Raw genomic sequence first — 19,380 nt, 5'->3', positions numbered from 1 at the left:
AGGGGACATAGGTTCAGTGGTCATGTCCTGGCAAACATTGATGTTATAATAATCTTAATAAAATAATAATTTTTAGCAATTTTAGGTTTCTCTACTAGAACTGAAAAACTGAGGAACTAAATTCTTTATTCACTCTAAAAAGTGAACTCTTTATTAAGACTCTTCTAAAAAGACTCAAGAACAAATTATAGATATTTGATCTTTTCCAATTAGTATGGGAAAAAGTGAAAAATTGGATTTTTAGTCTCAAGATTCAGCTCACAGTTTAAATACTTATATTTGAAAGCAAGGCTAACTTAATTAAGCAACTGCATTGACAACTAATATTAGGAAAAAATTAAAGTTGGTGTATGTGTCTTTAATATTTATAATTTTAGGAAGAAAGCTTGGGAATTTTAAGAATCCATAAAACACATTTCCTATTAAAATCCTTTCATTTGAAATATTACTCAAAAGTTTTTTCCTTAATTAGCATATAAACTTTCATTGGAATTTAAGATATATATGATGTACACTGTTATGTCTATATTATGAGTTATCTTTACAAATTGTACATTTGGAGAAATATGTATACATTGTGTCCATTTAGCCTAGAAATAGAGGTAGAATAGGAGGTAGCATAGGAAGAGATGTAGCATAGGAATAGAGGCAGAGATAAATATGACTACAGTAAATTTAGAATTATTGGTTCTAATGTTTAACAACTCAACCCATTTATTTACTTATTAAAAACAACACTTAGTATGCTGGCACTCAGGCAGTAAGACACTGGATAAAAGTTTTGTCTGCCTAAGAACTTTACAAGATAGTTACAAGTGAAATAATCATAATATGGTAATGTACCATCCTATTTTTTATGTTGTGGAACATTTGCCAGGTACACATATGAACCTTGCTATATGGAACTCATTTTCCAAGGTGTACTTTTGAATGTATCCTTTGTTTTTTCATTCCTTCCTCTTATATAAGTTCACATTGAAAAACATGATGAGCAAAAAGAGGGCTTAAATCACCCATAGATAATCTGGTAGTGTTTGGGCAAAAATTACATCTTTATCTTTAAATAGAAATGATCGTAATTTCTACTTTATAGGATTATTGTGAGGATCTATAACATCTTTGGTTTAGAACTTTTGATACACAATCTATCAAATATAGCTATTATTGTTCACTGATGAATATATAAAGATGCCTGTGTTAACATATTCACTACAGCATAGTTTATAATTGTAAAAAACTAGAAACTACTTTAAGATGCAATAATATATTCATGTTACATCTATTTAAGGAATAATATGTTGCTATGAAAAATAATGTATACTTATTGAGGTAGATAGATACTCAGAATATATGTTTAATGAAAAAAGCAGCATGAAAAATATGATCCCTTTTTGTAAAAAATAAAATACTGAGAATTTTAACAAATTGCTAAAGGCCAAGTGTAGGCTAGCATGAAAATATAAAACCCCTATAAGCAGCCCCAAAAAGGGAGCTCATATTTACTCCTCAACCTCATTGAGTGCTTATGAGATAGACTGGGGACAAGGCAGGAGAGAGCCCTAGGGTGTAGACCTGGGGGAAGGAAGCAGCTTTTACTTTGGGAAAGACACTGGGCCTGGATTCTTCTCCCCTGTGGAAAAAAACCAATAGATGCTGAGACAGAAAACTTAACCTGGGGAATAGAATAGATAAAACCACCCCCTCAGGAGAGGGGTAGGAAACTCCTATGAGAGAAGTCAATGACGGAGGGAAGAATCCCTTGAACACCTTGTTCTTGATATAACCTACCTATGATGTAGACCAACCCAGATCAACAAAGAATGCCTCCACCTTTCCACCATTGGACCAGCAAGCACATTAACAAGTGTGGGAGTGGATCAAGAACATGAAGTGTGGGAGTGGATCAAGAACATGAAGAGAGATCTTTTCTGAGTCACAAGCTCCAAATAAAAGCCTAAAACTGTGCGTAGAATAAGAACAATGAAAAAGAAAGTATCCAGCATCACAGCTTCTACCCTAAGCACAAGGTAATAGGAGTAGATTTTAAGCCAGTGGGTAACCATAGCAAAAACAAAACCTAAACAGCACAACTCCTGACTAGATTAACTCATCTCCACACACTGAAGGCTGAGAGGAAGAGGCATTCCTGTACCCAGTAATAAATACTGTTTATCTCAGTCTCTATGTTCCTACACAACTATTGTGGCTTTTGACCAAATATCATATGACAAAGAAGGAAACAGAAAATATCAACACGCTGTCAAGAAACAAAGCAATCAACAGAATCAGACTCAGATATGATCAAGATGTTGGAACTGTCAGATGCAATTTAAATAACTATGATTAATATGTTAAAGGCTCAAGTAGAAAAGATGGATAGCATATACCAGCAGATGGGGAATATCAACAGAGAGTTGGAAACTAAGAAACAATCAAATGGAAATGCTAGCAATTAAAAACATGGTATTAGAAATGGAGAATGCTTTTATTTGGTTCACCTATAGACTCAATAAAGTGAAGGAAAGAATCAGTAAATATGAAGATAAATCATTAGAAATTTATCCAAACTGAATCACAAAAATAAAAACTTGTGGAGAAAAAAACAAAACTCAGAGTATCCAAGAGCTGTGGGGCAATCTCAAATAACTTAATAGATAAAAATAGAGTACCAGAAAGAACAGAAAGAGGTGGGCATGAGGAGTGGGCATACTACAGAAGAGAAATATATGAAGAGCTTATGGCCAACTATTGCAAAAAATAAAGACACCAAACAGCTTCAAGAATCTCAGAGACAACAGTAAGTGAAATAAATACTCCTACCTTCTAACACACACACACACACCCACACACACCCACACACACACACACCCTTCAAACAAAATGTTCAGGCAGTCAGAGGAAAAAGACACGTCAAATACAGAGGAACAAAGATAAAAACTCAGACTTTTCATAAGAAGTTATCAAGCCAAAACAATGGAATGACATTTTTAAATGCTGAAAGAATTCAATAGAACAAAAATATCTTTCAAAAATAAAGAAGAAATATGGGGGGGAAAGGGGACTTCTGTAATCCGTTCAACAATAAAGATTTAAAAAAAAAAGAAATAAAGACTTTGGCACAAATAGAAACAGCATTCATTACCAGCTTACTTGCACTACAACTTTTATCTATACAAAGAATGGAAAACACTAAATGGAACAATTAAATTGCTCTAGAAATTATTTTCCAAATAAAAACTAGTAACCATGTACAGTAAATTTATGGCATATATAAAAATAAAATAGCACAAAGGATGGGAGGAAGAAATTAAGATAATATTGATTTAGCATTCTTACACTACATATGAAGGGTGTAATATTATTTGAGGATACACTCTGACTAAAGATAAATATTATAAATTGTTGAGCAATTACTAAAAAAAGTGAAAAGTATAAATAAGACAGTAATACAGATAAAATGTAATCCTTAAAATAATCCGTAAAAGGCAGAAAGAGAACAAAGAACAGACGGAAGAAAATAGAGAGCTGGCAAAATGGTAGATTTTAATACAACCATATTAATAATTAAATGAAATTAATAAAATGTAAATGGTCCAAGTGTAAATACAGATTGAAGGAAAGATTGTCATATTGGTAAAAAGCAAGACTCAATTATATGCTTTCTATAAGAAAGCCACTTTAAATATAAAGACATGGAAAGATTAAAATTAAAAGAATGGGGAAAGATGTATAATGCAAACACCAATCAAAAAAAAAAACAAAGCTGAAGTAACTGTATTAACATCAGATGAGGTAAACTTCAGAACAAGGAATATTACCAGTAATGAAGAGAAGGACATTACATAAGGATAAATAGATCAATTCAAGAAGACATAACATTTATATAACAAACTTTCTGTATACAGCTAAAAATAGAGGCTCTAAGCATGAGGCAAACATATAAAACTAAAGGGAGAAATAGACAAGTCCACCATATAGTTGGAGATTTCACTGCTCATGTCAGTAATTGGTAGAACAAATAGACACAGAAAATTGCAAGAACATACAAGACCCGAACAACATTATCAAACAACTTGGCCCTATTAACATTTACGGAAAACGTCATTCAACAACAGCTGATTATTCTTTTCACATACATATGGGATGGATGTTCATTGGATTAAGACCATATTCTGGATCAAAAACTAAACCTTAACAAATTTTTTAAAAATTTAAATCGTACAAAGAATGTTTGCTAACCATAATGGAATTAAATTAGAAATCAATAACGGGGAAAAAATCTGGAAAATTCCCAAATGTTTAAAAATTAACATACTTCTAAATAGTTCACAAAGAAAATTAGAAAACAGTTTGAGTTGATTGAAAAATTTTAAAATATACCAAAAAATATTGAGGTTGCAGTTAAAACTGGGATTCTAATGCTATAGTAGAAAATGCTTATGGTAGAAAAGAAAAAAGGCTTTGAGTCATGACCTAAGTTTTTACCTTAAGGTAGCAAAAGAAAATAGAAGAAATCCAAAGCAAGCAGAAAGAAGAAATAATAAAAATGGAAGTGAAAAGCAATGAAATTCATTATTGTACTAGAGATCCTAGACAATGCAGTAAGGCAAGAAAAAGAAAGGGTATATTGGTTAGAAAGGAAGAAATAAAAATGTCTACATGCACAGAGAGCATAATTTTTTTAATGTAGAAAGCTGTTTATTAGAAAATGGGTGAAGGAAACTATGTTAATGTCATAAAAGACAAAGACTGTTGGAAATGTTACAGGTTAAAGGATACCAAAAAAGACATGACAAGTAAATTCAATACCTGTTCCTAGATTAAATCCTAAGGGAAATGCTACAAAAGATATGAATAATTTTAAGAAAATTAAAATATGAATGGAAAGTTAGACAAAAGTTTTTTATCTATATAAAATTATGATGGTGATAAAAGTATTCTATCAATATAAAATTACAAAGGTGTTAACTAGTGTTATGTAAAAGACTTCTCTTAGTTTTAGGAAATAATGAAATACTGAGGGGTAAAGAGCCATGAGCCCTTAGATGGTTCAGGAAAAAAAATTATTGAGAGAGTGAGGAAGAGAGAAAAAAGGGTAAGCAAGACGCTAAAGCAAATTAGGGTAAAATGTCATAGGCAAATCTAGGTGTTTTCTGTACTATTTTTGTCTTTGTAGCTCTTTTTAAAAATTTTTTTAAAAAATATGTCTTTATTGATTTTAGGGAGAGGGGGAGAGAGAAAAACATCAATGACGAGGGAGTCATTGATCGGCTGCCTCCTGCACATCCCCTACTGGGGATTGAGCCTGCAGCCTGAGCATGTGCCCTGACCAGGAATCCAACTGCCATCTTTTGGATCATAGGTTAGTGCTCAACCACTGAGCCTCTCCAGCTGGACAACTTTACAGCTCTTTGTAAACTTGAAATTATTTTTTAAATGTTTTTAAAAGGCTTTTTAAAAATGAGAAAAGAAGAAGGCCATCATACTTGAAGCTGGAAATTGCTCACAGTAAGCAAGAGTGACAGGTGAGGTGATGTCTGCTTCTAGAACAAAGAGCACGTTTGCTTACTGCTTGCTGTAAAACAGTTTCCCCAAACTCAGTGTTCCTGTCCTGCAGTGCAGCCCACTGTGTGTGCAGCTATCCATCTGGGCCTTCTGCATTGCCCTCATGTGAAATGACACAAACATGTGGTGATCATGCTACTTGCTTTTCTATGAATAAAATCCTTTTTCTCTAACCTAGGAGTCTCCTGTCTTCTGCCAGCACCATGAAAAAGTAACAGGCCAACTTTTTAGATTGAAAGTATAAAATCAAATCTCAGACCTGATAGTCTAGTCCTCTAAGCATGTTTTGTTGCTATTTTGTGTTCTTTTTCTCACTCTGAATCTTTGCAAGGCATACCTTTCCCATTTCACCTGACCAAACCTTACACATTATTTCAGTGTTCACTTTCAGTTCTACTTCTGGTTTAGTAATGTCTCCTTCTCCAGATTCTTAGAACATTTTTGTTTTTTCCACTATTCATTAGTCACCTGTCCTTCCCTCTCTTTTCTCCATTTCTTTCTCTTCCTTAACCATTTTCCTTTTCCTCTTCCCCATTCTTTCCTTTCCCGCTATTTCACTTATTTAAATGTAATCAGATTGAATATGACGAACTTCTGATTAGACTGTGTGTGAGAGCAGACACCTGACACTTTTGTTCCCATATAGAGCCAAGTATAGGATCCACTTAAATATAGGGTGTCCCCCCAAAATGCATACAGCTGATAGTTCAATTGATGTTTTTTCTTTTCAGCTTTAACCCATTGGAACTGATAATTATTCAAAATGTGTATACATTTTTTGGGGACACATCATATTTCTGATGGATTTTTATTGTGAGCAGATGAAGTGTTCACAAACATGTTTTTTAAACCTCATCACAATGATAGCTTCATCTATGTATTGTTTACATAGGTCAAAAGTACTAAGTAGGATCATAGAATTTTCAATGTTGAATGAGTCTTAGGAATTATTCAGGGAAAACCCCTTCATTTTCCTAAAGAGAATAGGCCATAGTTAATGAAATCCATTGTCTCTAAGCAAGGACTTACTGCTTCTATTATTGTTTCTTCTCATTGTGGATATAAGTGATTGTAATTTTTTCATACTGCTTTAATATTTTTATTTCATGTACTGGTGTTATTTATTGGAGGTGGCAATTATAAAATTGTCATTTGGATTACCATAATTTGAATTAGTTATAAGCATGTTCATTTCATGGAAAACTGTTGGATCAGATTCGTCTTTTGTGGTGTAGTAGTGTATGAAAGGATGACTTCAAAATATCTCATTTTAAGAGGAATCCCTCCTCATTAGACTCTGCTCTAATAAATTAGTATTAGACTCTTTCTTATGGCCACTGAGGCTGTACACCATAGTGATTGAGATTATTGGATTCTAGAGCCAGATTTTCTGGGTTTGAATCCCAGCCCTGCCATGTGCTGGTAATGTGTCCTTATGGATGTTAATTTAACCTCTGTGTGCTCTGATTCCCAATAATTACAGTGCCTATCTCATGGGTTACTGGAAAGTTAAATAAATTGATATATGTAAAGTGCTTAAAAGAGGGCCTGGCACAAAATAAGTGGTACATATTTTAACTAATACTGTTGTTTACTAAAAAATGACTAATAGGCCATGATTGTTTCCATTTAACTTATCAGCCCAAGTAAGAGGATAGTTTATGTAGGTCATCAGCCTCAGAGGGGTTTATTTTACTTTATATTTTAAAGTGTTGTTTTTCCCCCTTAGTGTTTATTCTAAGAAACTCTTTTTACCAGTGCTTATTACCATACAGTTTTCTTCTATATATCATTCTAGTGTTTTGTATGTGTTATATGTTTTATGTGTATTCCTTTTTTAAAAACAACTTGATATAATAATTCCATTTTAGTGGCTTTTAAATAATAAATTCCACGAGCCTGTGCTATACATATGAGGATATGTAAGTAATGCACTTACAGAAGCTGTGGCATATAACCAGATACCTTGGTTATGTATTTCCACTTTACCCACCTTTAACCAATATTTATTTATGGCCTTTTTCTAGATTATGGTTGATTAAAAGTACTAGACCATATAAATACAAGTATGACCATACGTTGCTTTTAAGAATAAATGATCACCCAGTAACGTGGTCTGAGTAAAATGTTCTCTTTTTTAATTATGTAGTCCTCCTCGCCATCCTCATCACAGCCTCATTGTAGCCACTGCAGAACGAAGGCCTCATCATTGTGTCACCATGCATCCCTGCCCTGGGTCAAACGTAACCATGTAGACCCCGCAAAGGCTGCCAGTCCATCTCTCCGTCTTCGTCGCTGGCGACCCTTCTTACGCCTACCATCTTTGGGTCTCCATTCTGTTGTAAGTGTAGTCAATCTTCTGTCTCTTCTTCCAGTGACAAGGGCAGTCCATTTTTTCCCTTAAACTTCTTCAGTCTTCAAAGTGCTTTTCTCTTGGTTCACTCAACCATTAGCTTTTTCTCCCCCAATAAGATTGCAAGCATACCTCCATGCTTTGCAGTCTAGCTTGACTTTCACCAATGCCTTGGTGAACATCCATCTTTCCACTCCATGTCCTGCCAACATAAAAATGCCTGCCTTTTGATGAGTACTGATCGACATTCATGATAATGTTTAAGTTCCTATCAGTTGTTAAAGTGAATGTGTATTCTCTTACCCTTCATCTTTCTGATTTCATTTAGTTGACTCAGGTCAACAAATGCTGTGTACCTTCTGAGTTCTATACTATCTCTTACTTTTTTCCCCTCCATGTTTCTGAACATGACTTTCGTCTTTTGTCATGCTCTGGGGTGCTTTACTTACTCTATCCTTAATCTAATCCTTCATGGTGTAGGGTGTTTCATCTAAGCTATTCTATTCCCTGAGGTGGCTCAGGTACTTGGTTTAATCTTGATCCAATCTTCCCTTCCTATTCAGTTTCTAAACATCTTTCCAAGTAGGAGGCGAAGATTTTTACCTTGTGAATTGATGTAGGCGTCCCACAAATTTTAGGATTTCTCCTTCTTAGGTAGATAATATTAGCAAACTATTAAAAAGTACATATGTTCTTGTAATCTTGTTAATTTTCTTAAATGTTGAGGTTGATGGAATTCTAATTATTTTCATAATTGAAATAAACCGCAGGATTCGGCAAATACAGCTCTTATCTTTCTGATGTTTTAGACTGTTAGTGGCAATGACTATGGGTTGGTAGAACCTACCTAAAAATATTATATCTGAGAGATTTGGTGTATGCCATACATTTATAAGAAACTTGACAGTTCTATAAATCATCATGACTTTCGAAGCCAGAGGAAGTCTAATTACACATACATTTAATGCTTTAAAAAAAAGTTGGTGTCAAACATTCTTTCCTCCCCTTATTTACTCTTCTAGAGTCATACTCAAATTATGAAGTGGAGTCATGGCACTTTTCCTTAAACATCTGCTTCCACCAAATATCAGTATGGTCATCAAAAGAGCTTTTGATTTTTGCTGAGTATCAGCAAACTAGTGTGTCTCTGTTTCATTATCCTCATTGGGTCACAGTGTGCATTTGTCATTTTTATTCATTTATCATTTGATATTCGTTGCTTCCTTGGTGTGCTAATTTGTACAGTAGGAGATATAAGGTGAATTAAATGATCAGAGTAAAACTCTAATTTTGTAAATTCTGACTTGGGCACAGTTGATTCTAAGTATAAATAAATTCCTTTGTACTTAAAAATATTCTAAACATAAATGAACATGTCATAAAAATTGGTTTTTCCAGGTTTATGTTTTTATATAATGTTTGCTCCATATTAATTCCATTGCTTTATAACTTCATAAGTATTTTCACAGACTAGTGGTTAAGAACATGGATTCTAGAATGGTACTGCCTGGATTTGAAACCAAGTTCCATCACTTAGGTGCTTTGTGATCTAGAGCATGTTACTTAATGTTTCTGTGCCTCAGTTTTCTTGAGAGTAAAATGGGCATAATTATATTACCTACCTTGTAGAGTTTAAATGACAATTAATTAGTCAGTACATATAAAGCACTTATAACAGTGCCTGTTACATAGTAAGTGTCATACAATTATAAATTAAATTTAAACTGTACCTTTTTATAATTTGAAATTTCTATTTAGATTTTAATTTTTATCTAATTGATTTGTTATATTACTTTCTAATTCTTTGAGACAAGAAGTATTCTAAATTAGGGAACTTTATTATATAAAATAATATATATAAATGTAGGCAAAAATTATCCAAATCTATAGCTTCTGCTTTTTTGCCCTTTGTTTATTTGCTGGTCACTTTTTTAAATGAAAAACTTATTGGGATTTGCTTTTTAATTATTCTTGTTTTGGGGCGGAATCATTTTTAAAGAAATGGATAATTACAGTTTTTTAAGCAATGGATAGTGCACATTTCAGATTTTCAGATTAATTAAAGTAGACCAAAGGAAAAGGCTCATAGCAGGTACTGACACATACTTTTGAGTCACTATATTTAGTGATTTCTTACATTTGTGATAATGCAGTATTAATATTGTAATAATACAGAATATTTAGTAACACTTAGCAGTTTACAAAGTACTTTAATGCATTTCATTTCAGCCTCAAAACAGATGAAATCAGTACTCACAGGGATTGAGTACATGTTCAGGTCTCTGACTCCAATTATACTACTTTTATTTCTAGCACAGTTGTATTTACTGCCAGGATATGAAACATGGAAGCTATTAGATGTATTATTCTTAATAAGAGATGGTGTTAAAATAATTCAAAAATTTTGAAAACATAATAGCTCAAAAGATTTAAAATACTTGATATCCTGTTGAAGAATTGTCTTAAAATGAGAAAACCACCTAGTTGGATAAAAAATTCTTTCTGGCATTTTTTATAAAATTGAATTTATAGTTTGTAGAATTGCTTAGGTTTGACCTTGAAAAATTGAATTCTCTTTTGGTCATTGGTAAAATGAGGGTAATGGATTGAGTGATCAGTAATATATTTGATTTTCTGACCAGGAAAGCAAGGGAACTCATTATCACCATCTTTAATTATTTGAAGAAGTATGCTCAAGAGCTATTAAATTTTTTATAAGATGGTGGAAAACACTGGGAAACATATTGTAGCCTCAGTATGAGGGGTAACTCTAACAAAACTATCAAAGATGGAATGGATTGCCTCGAAACCTAGCGAGAGTTCCCTGTTTTTGGAGGGGCTACTAGAAGTAGAGGCTGTTGTAGAAAGGAGTTTAACAACAGTAAAACTAGGTAACTTTGATTCCTATCAACTGCGGAATTCTTTAGTTCTGTTTTGAAGTTAGGAAGAGCTAGTTTGTGATATCAGTTTTTGTTGCCATTCTCTCATTCATAAACTTGAAGAAAATGATTTCTGAAGAACAACGTGAGATTACATGAGTCACTGTATCTGTAAATGTCTGAAAAGCATTCAGTAAACCCAAGATGATAATGTTTCTTCTGTACCTTACAATTTCTGCGTCTGAAAACTTATATTAAAACTATTTAAAGTTTTATAATTACTAATGGGTGAAAAAAGTATGCATTTTAGAGTTAAGCTACTGTTGTGTTTCAGGATGTTATGTAATATGAGATGTAATTTGATTTATGCCTCTTGAAAACTTTTGTCTCTAAAATTTGTACTTGTATTTAACACTGATTGTATTTCATTTCAAACCATTTAGATCTGATATGTAGCTAACATATGCTTGTGTTAGCTGTGTAGTTATTGCATATTAAAGACAGTATCAGTGAATCATGTATTGATTTTGCATACGTTACTTGAATGTTTAACAAATGTAGCAGATATTGTTTGTGCAAATTGAATTTGGTAAGCCAAAAAAACCTAGGTATAGTTTTTTATGTTTTTATTGATTTCAGAGAAAGGAAGGGAGGGGGAGAGAGAAATAGAAACATCAGTGATGAGAGTCATTGACTGGCTGCCTCCTGCACGCCCCCTGCTGGGGATGGAGCCCAAAACCCAGGCAAGTGCCCTGACCGGAAATTGAACCTCAATCTCCTGGATCATAGATCAATGCTCAACCGCTGAGCCCTGTTGGCTGGGCCCTAGGTATAGTTTAAATTTCAAAGAGTTTACTAAAAAAGCAAGAGAAAAATTATAGGCTACAGTTAATTGTATTTTAATTTGCTCTGACCCTTATTTTTTCCCTTTAATCTTTTGGGTTATTTTCCTACATCTCTTCATTTTTAAACTTTTTGAATGTAGAATAAATAAAGATACTTATTTTACTCTAAAACTCTTTATATTGCATTTTTCAAAAAAATAAAATTATCAAAGTCAAGTCATTAAGGGGAGAACTCACTTTCTTAGTGTCTTAAAACTTGAGTTTTTTTAAACTGTTTATGCTATTATTAAATTTTAAAAGACTTTCTTTTTCAAATTTTAAAAATTAGACAAATCACTATTCATTTCTTTCAGCAAGTATACATTGTACATTTACTATATACCAGGCATTGTGCAAAGCTCTGGGGCTTTGAAGGTGAATAAAACTTTAGGTTTTTAGATTATTGAGATTAAGAAAGAAGTGCTTGTAGTTGACATTTTTCTTATTGACAGGTGAGCACGTTGTTAAAAATGTAAACATATTTATTCATTGTCCACCATATCAAAGGTTAAGCCTTTAATTATTTTGGATAAATGTTCTCTCACGTCATTTGATATTATTTGTATGTGTTTACGTGTACTTGATTGATTTGTTTGACTATTAACATATGTAATATTTATGTTTCCTCCTATTCCAGGCACCAAATATAGATGAAAAAGTAGATCTTCATTTTATTGCATTAGTTCACGTAGATGGGCATCTCTATGAATTAGGTAAGAACTTTTAAAATTTACTCTGGGGAGAGAAATTAGAAATGAAAACGTCTGTATTTATGATAAACAGGATTGTTGATATTTTTTGTGTTTACTTCATTGATTGCCTTATAACATTGAATTGGCATAATGAAAGTTTTTCATTTAAGACTTTTTACTAGAAAAAATAAAATTTTTCTTTGATATTCAAGCAACTTATAATTCAAGAATGTTTGCATTCTACCTTTACATTTTAGGAAAACAGTAAAATAAAAATCATTATGGGAAACTCCTGTAAATCATTTCAGCAGTTTCTACTAAATTATTGATATGGTTCTCATCAACATCTTCAGGAGTCATCTTGATCCTGAAACTAGTTTTAAAACATAGTGTAATATTCATGACTAGTTTTTGTATTTGGTAATAAGTATTACTAGTTTTCAGGTTTTTGTACTATCCCTTTGTATTACATCTGACTTTTTAAAAGACTTTACCAGGAGTTTGTTTTCTGGCAACAACTTCCTAAGGCATATGTCAAAGTACCCATGTTTAATTACTTAGTATTTTTACCTATAAATGCACTTAGTTTTTAAAAAGCTTAACTATAGGTAGACTATTTCAGGGACTATTTGGAGGAGATCCTCATAATTTTAATCCAGATAGAGAGCTTCTTATTTGATATGTAGTACTACAGTGCTCATGAGCCCATCTCCTTCTCCATGAGACCTCCTTGGGTTAAAAAAGGCCAAATAATGAAACCAAAACGTGAAGACTTTTTCAGTATTAACTTGTCAAGTTTTTTTCCCTTAACTTATTAAAGACAGAGTTCAGATTAAAAAAAAATTTTTTTTATTACAGTTTGCATTCAGCACCTTTTTGTATTAGTTTCAGGTGTACAGCACAGCAGATAGACATTCATACAGGTTAAGGAAAAAGAGTTCCGAGAGGACTCGGACTGTGACTATACATGTGGTCTGTAAGATTTAGATGGATTTTGTTTGGAATATGGCAACAAAATCATATACTTTATTAAAATGAAATTGCTCTATTAAAGGGGACAAGGAAAGGAAATAACAAAGTATTTATAAAAATATGTGTCCCTGTTGGTTGTCTTCTATAGTAGAGTGATTTCAGTAGGAATCAAACTAAAATGAATAGAAACTGTTATGGGAGTATATAGGAGATCTGCAGAGCATTTTGGAAGATATGCTTTGCTAATTCAGCCTATAAAATTTATATAGAGATAAGATGTAATAGTGATTGGGGATTTCAGTTGTGACTGACTGCTGGAAACTTCATTTCCACTCTGAATTTTGAATAATAAAGAATAACTAGTGGAAATGGAAATAAAGAGAGTGCTGAGACTTATCACATACATTCTGTTGACTTCGAGGAAGTAGATTTAGAAAAGGCCAGGGAAACGATAAGTATGATCCATAACTAGGGACTAAAAAGTAATGATGAATTTCAGGATGAGACTTAGTAATAGAGCAAACAATAACATTGAAAAGATATTTAGAAAAAAAAATCTGATAATTTCAATAGGAAGCAAAGAGTTGTCTAAAAATATCAGTTTGACTGGTTAACTAGCAGTAGAAGGAAAGACATATATGAAGGGTAAGTTACATATGAAGAATGGTCCTTTTTTGTACCATGCCAATCAATGCAAAAGGATTTTAAAATTGGTTTGGAGTAAGAACATCAGAAAAGAAAGGCAGAACTACTGAGATCTTGTTTGATTTAGGTGTTCTTTAGCAAGAAGAATGATCAGTATGTTTGATAGAGAATTAGATCCCTTTGGGGATTACAATCTTTAAATGAATTTAAAGAACTTCAGAGTTCTAAAAAATAGTCATAATCTTTGAGATGTCAGAGGGAATGGGGATTCTTACAAGACAAATGAAGATGGGCAGTTGCAAGGGAAATTGACAGTAACCCCAATGTAGATTCCTAATAAATTCAAAAGGAATCTTAAGCAAGAGGAGTATTGAGTTAGTGAATAGAAAATTGCAGATGACATGATACTATATATAGAGAACCCCAAAGATTCCACCAAAAACTATTAGAACTGATAAATTAATTTAGTAAAGTAGCAGGATACAAAATTAATATTCAGAATACCAGACTATCAAAAAGAGAAATTAAGAAAGCAATCCCATTTACAATTGCATCAAAAAGAATTTAATACCTAGGAATAAATTTAACCAAGGAGATAAAAAACCTGTATCCTAAAAATTATAAGACATTGAAGAAAGAAATGGAAGAAGATATGAATAAATGGGAGCATGTACTACACTCATGGATAGGAAGAACTAACATTGTTAAAATGTCCATACTACCCAAAGCAATCTATAGACTCAAAGCAATCCTTTTCAAAATGCCAATGACATTTTTCACAGAACTAGAACAAATAATCCTAAAATTTATATGGAACCACAAAAGACCCCAAATAGCCATAGCAAAATTGGAGAGCTTATGCTACCTTATATCAAACTATACTACCAGGCCATAGTAATCAAAACGGCATAGTACTAGCATAAAAACAAAGATATAGATCAGTGGAACAGAATAGATCCCAGAAATAAATCCACTCCTATATGGTTGATTAACTGGACAAAGGAGGCAAGAATATACAATGTGTTAAAGATAGTCTCCTCAATAAATGGTGTTGGGAAAACTGGACAGATACATGCAAAAAAAAAAATGAAACTAGACCACTTTCTTATACCATGTACAAGAATAAACTCAAAATGGATTAAAGACTTAAATATAAGACTTGAAACCATAAAACTCCTAGAAGAAAACATAGCAAGTAAACTCTTTGACATTGCTCTTAAAATATGTTTTTGGATATATTTTATTGGGCAAGGGAAACAAAAAGAAAAAATAAACAAATGGGACTACATCAAACTAAAAAGTTTTTGCACAGCAAAGGAATCCATCAACAAAATGAAAAGACAGCCTACTGAGTGGAAGATATTTGCCAGTGATATATCCAATAAGGGGTTAGTATCCAAAATATGTAAAGAACTCATACAACTCAACACCAAAACAACCCAAACAATCCAATTAATAAATGGGCGAGGACCTGAGTAGACACTTCTTCAGAGAGGACATATAGAAGGTCAATAGACATATGAAAAGATGCTCAAAATCACTAATTGTCAGAAAAATGCAAATTAAAGCTACAATGAGATACTACCTCACACCTGTCGGAATGGCTGTCAATAAATCAACAAACAAGTGTTGGTGAGGATGTGGAGCACAGGGAACCCTCACGCACCGTTGGTGGAATTGCAGATTGGTGCAGCTACTATAGAATACACTATGGAGGTGCCTCCAAAAATTAAAAATAGAACTACTGCAGTTCCACTTCTGGGTATTTATCCTATGAAATCTAAAATACTAATTTAAAAAGGTATGTGCTTCTTTATGTTTGTTGCAGTGTTATTTACAATAGCCAAGATATGGAAGCAACCTAAGTGTCCATCAACACATGATTGGATAAAGAAGATGTGAGATATATGTGTATATATATGTGTATATACACACACACACACGTACACACACACAGTGAAATATTACTTGGCCATAACAAAGAATGAAATCTTACCATTCGCGCCAACATGGATCGACCTAGCGGGTATTATGCTAAGTTAAATAAATCAGAGAAAGACAAATGCCGTGTGATTTCACATATATATGGAATCTAAAATAAGTAAGTAAGTGAACAGCAAATCAGAAACAGATTCATATTTACAGAGAACACACTGGTGGTTGTCAGATGGGAGGGGTGTTGGAGTCTGGATGGAAAGGTAAAGGGATTAAGAAGTAGAAATTGGTAGTTATAAAATAGTAACAGGGATATAAAATACAGCATAGGTAATATAGTCAGTAATATGTGTGGTGTCAGGTGGGTACTGAAAATATCTGGGGAAACACTGTAAAGTATAAGATTGTCTAAACACTATGCTGTATAGCTAAAACTAATAAAATACTGAATGTCAACTGTAATTGAAGAATAAAAAGATAATTTTAAAAAAGATTAAAGGAATCAAAAAGAAAATAGTGATTAAGAGAACAGCATATGGTTTTTAAGGAAAAAAGTCATTTTAAAGTAACATTTATTTATTTTGGTTAATTTTTGCTTTGTTTTAAAAAATATATCTTTATTGATTTCAGAGAGAGGAAGGGAGAGGGAGAGAGAGAGAGAGAAACATCAATGATGAGAGAGTCATTGATCAGCTGCCTCTTGCACACCCTTGACTAGGGGTTGAGCCTGCAACCTGGGCATGTGCCCGGACCGGGAATTGAACCGTGATCAACCTCTGAGCTGTGCCCGGCCGTGTGGTTTTTGTTTGTTTGTTTGTTTTATAATGTAGTATCTATTAATCTAAGTCTATCACTATGTATACATATTGATTCAAAAAATGTTACTATATTTAAAAGCCATGGAGTTGCAGAAGGGATTGTGATTTATGAATTGTACTTGAAGTGCCACTTAAAGACATCTGAGACTGTAAATTTCCATATACAGGTTGGGGTAAAAGTAGGTTTACAGTTGTTCATATGGAAAATATTACAGTAATTAATAAATAATAATACAAGAATAAACTCTGTATTTCTCACACTCACAACTGTAAAACTACTTTTACCCCATCCTATATAGAATTATCGATTACCTTTAGGTAGCATGAGTTTATATAATTCTGGACTTTTTAATGTTTTCATAGTATTGAAAGAATACTAGTTTACTTATAGTGATTATAATTGTGGTTAATTATTTTTGATGGTCAATAAATTAATCCTAGTTTGATTATTGCTCTATACTACTACCTTGGTGGTACACAATTAGTAGTAATATATAAACCTTGTGATAGCTCCCTTTCATTGATGTAAACATGTCAATCTTAGAAGCCTTCTGACTTAGCTTTTAAAGTGAAGAAATAATTTTTTTTCATATTTCTGAGGATAAGAACTGAGATCATAACTTTTAAAAAAACTGGCATTAATTTTGCCTATTCTTTTTAGGAAATTAAAGCCACGCCAATATGTACTTCTAATAAATTCTGTTTATAAAGATAAACAGAATTTGGGCTTTCAAAGATGGAAGCAAGATCCTAATAACTTTTAATGTTAAGGAATATTTATAGGTAGCACATTTAAAATATTTGTTTTAGGACACATTATTTTAAATATCATTTAACTTTTGCCTCAGTGTGAAAAGGGGAAAGTGAAAGTTGAAAGTGCATTATCTTGTAAAAACAGCTAAACATTCAACTGTTTATTTTTTACAGATGGACGGAAACCATTTCCAATTAACCATGGTGAAACTAGTGATGAAACGTTATTAGAGGTAACAATAAAACTTGTTGGCCGACTTTATTAATGTTCTTGTTATCTTTGAAACAATCTCTAAAGATCACTCGTATAACATTTTATCTGTATTTGGGTACTTCCTTGTCCTTGCTTTCTTGAAAAAAATCCAAAAAGAAAAATTTGAACTAATGTTAACCTATAGCAAATAATGACGTTTTCAGAGTTCTTTGTGTGATCAAATTTGAAAAAGGCAAGAATAGTTTTGCCCTGGCTGGGTGGCTTGGTTGGAGGGTCATCATACACCAAAAGGTTGTGAGTTCGCAGTTCCCAATCAGGGCACATACCTAGGTTGTGGGTTTGATCCCCAGTTGGGGGGCATATGGGAGGCAACTGATTGGTGTTTCTCTCTTACATGGATGTTCCCCCCCCCACACACACTTTCTCTAAAAACCAATAAAAGCGTATCTTCAGGTAAGGATTAAAAAAAGAAAGTGGCAAGAGTAGTTTTGAAAGAGTTGCACATCATATCCCATATTTCATTAAATCCAAGATACCATCATTTGTATCTTGATCCTGATTTTAGAGATTTTAAAATTTTTGAACAGCCCAGCCGGCATGGCTTAGTGGTTGAGAATTGACCTATGATCCAGGATATCATGGTTGGATTCCTGGACAGGGCACATGCCCGGGTTATGGGCTCAATCCCCAGTAGGGAGTGTGCAGGAGGCAGCTGATCAGTGACTCTCTCATCATTGATGTTTCTCTCTCTCTCTCCCTCCTCTCCTCTCTCAGAAATCAATAAAGACATTTAAAAAATAAAATAAAATTTATGAACAAATTGTATGGCTTAGAATCAATGAAATATGTAATTATCAGGTTAAAAGTTTCTTAAAAGCATTTTAAGAAAGAATACTTGCTGTATCTTACACTTTTGTACTAAGCTAATTAAGCCATAGACTGTTCGTTCTTCTGGTGTGCTTTAAGTTATTCTTCATATGGAAAAAGAAGTGTGCAGTGTAATATTAGTATGAACTAGGAAAATTTGAAACACAGTTTGCAAGTAGAACACATGTTTATAAACTGAAAAATTATACATTTTTCCCCCTGTAGGATGCCATAGAAGTTTGCAAGAAGTTTATGGAACGTGACCCTGATGAATTGAGATTCAATGCAATTGCTCTTTCTGCAGCATAGTTTGTCAATGATGGAACCACCAAATGCTGTATTATTTGCAACAAAATTTCAATTTCTGCTGCCATACACTAAAAACTTTTGATATTTTCATTAACTTGACTGATTAAACTTTGTGTGAATTAAACTTTGACTTAATCTGTGTTTTATATTTGTCCCAAAGTAAAGCTGCATTTCTTTTCTCCCCTTTCTTTCTTGTGAAGGATTTACCTTGTTTGATGACTAACAATAGCTTTTTTATTCTCTTTAAAATTTTATGGTAGGTTTTGTATTGGACCACAGACACAATTTCCATCTGCATAGTATGTATATATATCATATCATGTGTAGTAACCTTTAGATTTTGTGGTTAGGGAAGGCTTCTATGAGGAGGTAACTTTGAAGTTGAGCTCTAAATAGTAAAAAGTAGCCAATAATAGTACGGTGGTGGGGAGGAGTAGAGGGAGTTACTAATGCAGAGTCCCTAAAGTGGGAATATGTCACTGTTGTAAGACCAG

General features: G+C 33.0%; 1 protein-coding gene across 2 annotated transcripts in view; it reads left to right on the top strand.

Moving 5' to 3' along the window:
* Positions 1-19,016, top strand: part of UCHL3 (ubiquitin C-terminal hydrolase L3) — a 37,939-nt gene extending 18,923 nt beyond the window's left edge. The window contains exons 5-8 of one of the 2 annotated variants that reach the window (XM_087814295.1): positions 7,715-7,906; positions 12,319-12,394; positions 17,671-17,729; positions 18,803-19,016. In XM_087814295.1, the coding sequence (XP_087670421.1) occupies positions 7,715-7,906; positions 12,319-12,394; positions 17,671-17,729; positions 18,803-18,886 (411 nt within the window). In that variant the 3' untranslated portion in view covers positions 18,887-19,016. The remainder of the gene's footprint in view (positions 1-7,714; positions 7,907-12,318; positions 12,395-17,670; positions 17,730-18,802) is intronic. The other variant, XM_016216466.2, reaches the window with a different exon arrangement.
* The last annotated feature ends 364 nt before the right edge of the window (positions 19,017-19,380 follow it).

Source organism: Miniopterus natalensis, chromosome 2 (genome assembly GCF_054644295.1).
Source record: "Miniopterus natalensis isolate mMinNat1 chromosome 2, mMinNat1.hap1, whole genome shotgun sequence".
In the NCBI taxonomy this organism is placed as follows: domain Eukaryota; kingdom Metazoa; phylum Chordata; class Mammalia; order Chiroptera; family Miniopteridae; genus Miniopterus; species Miniopterus natalensis.
This window is presented reverse-complemented; position numbering and strand designations above follow the sequence as displayed.